The sequence below is a fragment of the Nanorana parkeri genome, unplaced genomic scaffold, assembly GCF_000935625.1.
Source record: "Nanorana parkeri isolate BGI_ZX_2015 unplaced genomic scaffold, ASM93562v1 scaffold256, whole genome shotgun sequence".
NCBI lineage: Eukaryota > Metazoa > Chordata > Amphibia > Anura > Dicroglossidae > Nanorana > Nanorana parkeri.
In genome coordinates this window covers 751,202-756,493 of record NW_017306524.1, presented here as the reverse complement: position 1 = coordinate 756,493, position 5,292 = coordinate 751,202, and the positions used below count along the sequence as shown (strand labels likewise).

Below are 5,292 nucleotides of genomic sequence, written 5' to 3'. Positions count from 1 at the left end.
TAAATATATCCAGAACTGTATTTAAATTCTGGATTAATACTTCCTCTCTGCCTAAGCCAGCTGTTTGGTGCCCCTTTTTGCCTACTCTATTAGACTGGCTAGCCTTAGTATCACACAAACAAGATCAGACATCATAGCTACACAAGATACACCATAACTGGAGGCGGATAGGCTATAAGACGAAGTTTGCATATTCTGCATCAGAAGTGGTGAACTGGTGGGGACCTAGCTGCCACTAGACTGGCTGGGACAGTGGTAGTCTGGAACAAGGCCGTAGCGGGGGCGAGGCGACTGAGGCTCTCATCTCGGGTGCAGGTGCTAGGAGGGTGCAGCCATCAGGGAGAAGTGGGGCGGCACAGCTCTGCACGGAGAATCGGTACATGTCACTGATATGTACCGATACTCCACCGCTCGGCCACGCACAGAGCTCAGCCTGCAGCTTTTCCTCTGGATGCCCGCTGTTCTCCCCCATCTGTATGCAGCGGGGATCCGAGGAGAAGTGAAGGAAGCACTGCAGCCAAGGGGGGGAGGCACAGGAGGGAGCCGCTGTCACAGCAACATGGCCAAGCAGTGAGGAGAGAGAGAGCCGCTCGGCCAGGATCTGACCGCCGGCGGCTCTCTCTCTCCTCACCGCTCGACCATGCTGCTGTGACAGTGGCTCCCTCCTCCACCTCTCCCCCTCACCCCGCTGGCTGAAGTGCTTCACTTCTTCTCGAATCCCCGCTGCATACTGGTGGGGAAGAGCAGCTGGGATCAAGAGGAAAAGCTGCAGGCTGAGCTCTGTGCATGGCCAAGCGGTGGAGGATACACATCAGTGATATGTACCGATCCTCTGTTCAGAGCAAACGCTGGAGCGATCAGTTGATCACTCCAGTGTTTGTAAATAACTGGGGACACAGTACTATGTGTCCCCAGTTATGAATGAACAGGAAGTGCTTTACATCACTTCCTGTTCATTCATGACTTTCTCAATGGGTAGTAGCACTCTGTACAGGGGCTTCTCCCCATTCAGTAAACTGGATGATAGTAAATGTTTTCTGAATGAATGGGAAGCCTATGTACTTTCCATTCATTTAGAATAGATGCTGAAGAAAAAGAGATTGAGGACGCTGTCCTCAATTTCTTTTTCTATTTTAAAAGGGAAATATCAGGGGGCTGTTTAGACCCCAAATATTTCCCCGATGCACCCCCAACAGTAAAAAGATTAAAATTAAAAAAATTAAAAACAAATACAAAATAATTTAAAAAATACATCGTGACATCATATAACACCACGTGTGCGTGGAGCTGGGTGATGTCACATGCCTGTTGGGGGGGCACTTTTTTTGTTCTTGCCTCGGGTGCAAAAGGAGCTAGCTACAGCTCTGGTCTGGAACTTTTTGCTATACATCGAAATGCATTCCTAATCACCAATAACATGAAACATAGTTTGGATGAACTGATTTTTTAACTCTGCCACCCTAGGTCTTGGCCTATGTTGGCTATGAAGAATTTCAGCTCTATCTGTACAGCACTTTAAATTGATCTGCTAGCATGTTTTAACAATCTGTAGCCTATTAAATGTATCATTATTGTAATACTTTATGAACTTGTCAAAACCTGCTCCAGATATTTTGACCGAATAATGTTACATCTACAGTATATATATCAATGAAATAATGTACAATCTTGTATGCTATATTGTTGATTTAAAAAAATATATTATTTTAACACTTTTTGGTATGCTTTTTCTTAATACAATACATGTGTATTATCCATTAGATAGAGATGCAGATTGTATGATTTTAAGTCAGAATGGCATCAGGATTGCAGATGAACAGAACATAAAATATACCCCGGAAAAATAAAAAAAAAGGACATGCAGATGATAGTTTAAGTCTAAAGTGAAACCTTGTTCCAGGTCTGGAACTTAAAAAGTTTAGGACTTATAAATAGCAGTTTGAGAAGGAGATTGGCACTGGGACCCTGTATTTCTCCCATGTCTGTTGTCCTTTTAGATGACATAGAGCATTATTTACAGACAGTATGGGTCTTTATTTTCATAAATCAAAATCATACTGCAAGGTCCTTTTTATGGAATGCCTAATGACAATTTTTCTTACCTGGCATAATCCACTAATGCACATATCCAAGGATTCTGTGTAACATCGAGTACCATCTAGAACTTTAGGAGCAAGTTCTACAACAAGAGAAGTCCCCTTTGCTTGGCACTTTAAAGAACATGGGTTCTCGGGATCATTATAAACTGGAAGCCATTCCCTGTACTGTCCTTGGTACTTGACATCATTGTGAGCTGAACACTGTTGGGCCCGAAAATCTCCCGAATCTGCTGGACAATCCTATTAGTAAGAAAGAAATTAAAATGGTTATTCTGGGTAAATAAATGAAAACCTGTGAACATACATAAATCAGTTGTTAAATGGGATCACAATGCCATACTTTTTTTTGATTAATCATTTAGCAGCAAATCTGGGAACTTGGCTGAAAAATTGGGCTGCTAGATCTCTGCATGCCTATAGTCAATTCTAAAAGATCAGCCAATTTTCTGCCTGACCCAAAAAGGATAATATAAGTAAGCAGGAGCTAATCGTGTACAAGGTTATCAAATTACTGGATTTAGCTGAGATTGCTTTGTCTTCCCTATACAAGTGCCCACTGTACTATAGAACTGTAAAACAATTTCCTTCAATAATTTGTATCCTGCAACAATCACCCACTGTGTAAAGTCATCATTGACTAAATCTCAACTCACACTTACTGAACCAATTTGTGAGAAGTTGTTTAAAATTTCAAGGCAAGGTTGCAACGACAGATATAAAAAGCAGGGCTCAACATAGTTGCCAGGGTCCAGAAGATGCTGCAACCATTTTAACTGAATCTATTGTACCCTTAGAAGACACACACCTTGGTAATCCACTGCAGGAACCAATTTTTGTGTTTCTCGCACACAACAAAATGCGCAATTTTTTATTTAGATAGAACACTCTTAAATCCAAAAAGATTTTTTTTTCTGAAAGCAAAGGACCCATACAATGAATGCAACTATTTTACTGTATTGACCCCAAATATGTCAGGGCCTAAACCATGAAGCCACAAATTATCCAAAGGCAATATTTATAAAAATCCTGTACAGCTCATTTACTTTAAAATGCACTTCAGAAGTATTCCTTTTTCTATGGTGTGCATGGCTATACCTGATATGTGTCCCACAATCATAGTTACTCATGTGTGCTGCATGCATGCATTTGTGTGCATAAGTGCATGTATGCAGGGGGGCAAAACTTTTAATTTTGATTTTTCTAAACTAATTATTGCTATTACAACCGGGCTGACAAACTATCGTCATAGGAGCATGATTGGAGAGGAAGTGCAGGCAAAGTAAGCATCAGGGGTTCAAGAAGGAAGGTGGAATTTACAAAGACACGATCACTTTACCCTTAATGGCCATGTAATGTGACAATGCCTTTTTAAGTGTAATAAGTATGTAGATTAGCGGCTTTGAGCAAACTCTGTGGGAGACTGCTACCTCCGGGTCTGTCACTCAAAAAACTACAACCAGGTACCTAGCATTTTTAGAAAAAGATTATGAACGGTAGGCTACATAATTTTCTTAGTGTAGATTTCCTTTAAGGTATTTGTTGTCCTGCTTTTTTTTATATATTTCACTATGCCTATTAAAAGGCAATCAAAACACTCAAGCATGACATTGTAACCTCAGCAGAGTTGTATATTTATGGAATAAATCAGACCATCAAAAAAGCAGCAGACATAGCAAGTCACATTATAGAACAGAGCGATTGGGAAACAGATCACAGACAATGATGCAGTGAAGCATTTTGAAATATCATTATTGCTCTCAGCTTCGGACAAACCTGTCCAAGCGCTCTCTCTGTGGAATATACGGTACATCATAGATGACTTCACATATATGTATAAATCTGCTCTCTTCTACTATGATGCGTTTAGCTTCAGTCCCAAAAGAAGAGCAGATCAATTTCTTTCCATCTGGAGCAATGGCTTGACTGTTTCATAGTAATCAGAAGCACTGCCCAAAAACCTGATTTATTCAATGTATGTGGGTGGGAAACATCAGCAAGTCAGACATCTGCAGTTCACACACTTAGGTATTTTATCCTTCAGGTGCAGAGAAAAGCACGACTAAATAATGACTGTTTATTCCTCATATTCAATGTCTGTCTTGGGAAAATGGCAAAGCAACTGAAAGAAGTACAACTACAGCACATGCTGTATAAAATAATTGGTGGACAACATGTCAGATTGTAGAATCCCTTCGTATAGATCGTCTTCTCAAGAGGGCTATAGTTTTGATTTTTTTCCATGCTGCGAAATATACAGTACCTCGGATAGTAGATGATAGAAAAAATCAATTCAAAATGAGGGAAAACTACTCTTTACATGGGCAGCAGGCTCCACCGCCTCTCTGAACATCAAATTGTTGTGGACTGCTTCTAGAGAGTGGTAGAGTAGCAGCTTCCAAGTGCTCAGAAGGTGATACTGCAGCTTCTGAAAACCTTTTTTCCATTTTTTATATCCCAATGGGATTTTATATTACATTACTGCACCACAACCACATATCTACGTGGTTGCAGTGCTGTCCCATTGATTGCAATGGTTGTGTTTGGCAAGCAGTACCACCTCTCAAATGTGAGATGCTGTTTAAAATGTAGAAATCAAAAGTTCTTGCTGCACTCCTTACCGGAGTCAAAGAAAGACCCGTGTGAACGTGTGGGTGCTTGTTGTGGCCACGGATGGTGCCGTGAAGAAACACGATAGAAAATAACGTCACCAGCACTCCAAGGGTTAATTAAGCCATAGTCAATTTGATGAAGGGGACCCTTAGAGGCCCCGAAAGCGCTTGCAGTTGAATGGCAATGTGCCAATAAATTGATTATTGCTTCATTAACTCTTGGAGTGCTGGTGACGTTACAGGACTGGTGACGATAATTTTACACAGATGCGGCATGTGTACACGCCTCAGCTGCCGCTATTTTACAAAAATGTTTTGACTTTAGATAAACTTTTAGGGCCCGGTTACACCCGATGCATTCGGGCTGCGCTGGCCTTTTTTCCAGCAATTTTTGTGATATTATGACTATTCGTCAATAAAAATGAATTGTTTAAGGATTTTTGGTGTGCTGGTAAATCATCTTCTCCTTGTTTTACATTAGGCCACAAAAAGGAAGATGGGGGGCTATACTGTATCACCATCTGATATGCTAAGTGCTCTTTAATAGTTTATCTTTTAAAGCCCCATTCCAGGCAAAATATGAC

At 40.9% G+C, this 5,292-nt stretch overlaps 1 protein-coding gene across 1 annotated transcript in view; it reads right to left on the bottom strand.

Annotated features, from left to right (window-relative positions):
• Positions 1 to 5,292, bottom strand: part of ADAMTSL1 (ADAMTS like 1) — a gene marked incomplete at its 5' end in the record, with an annotated part of 230,910 nt that overhangs the window by 199,105 nt on the left and 26,513 nt on the right. The window contains one exon of the mRNA XM_018556868.1: positions 2,103 to 2,339. Within this exon, the coding sequence (XP_018412370.1) occupies positions 2,103 to 2,339 (237 nt within the window). The remainder of the gene's footprint in view (positions 1 to 2,102; positions 2,340 to 5,292) is intronic.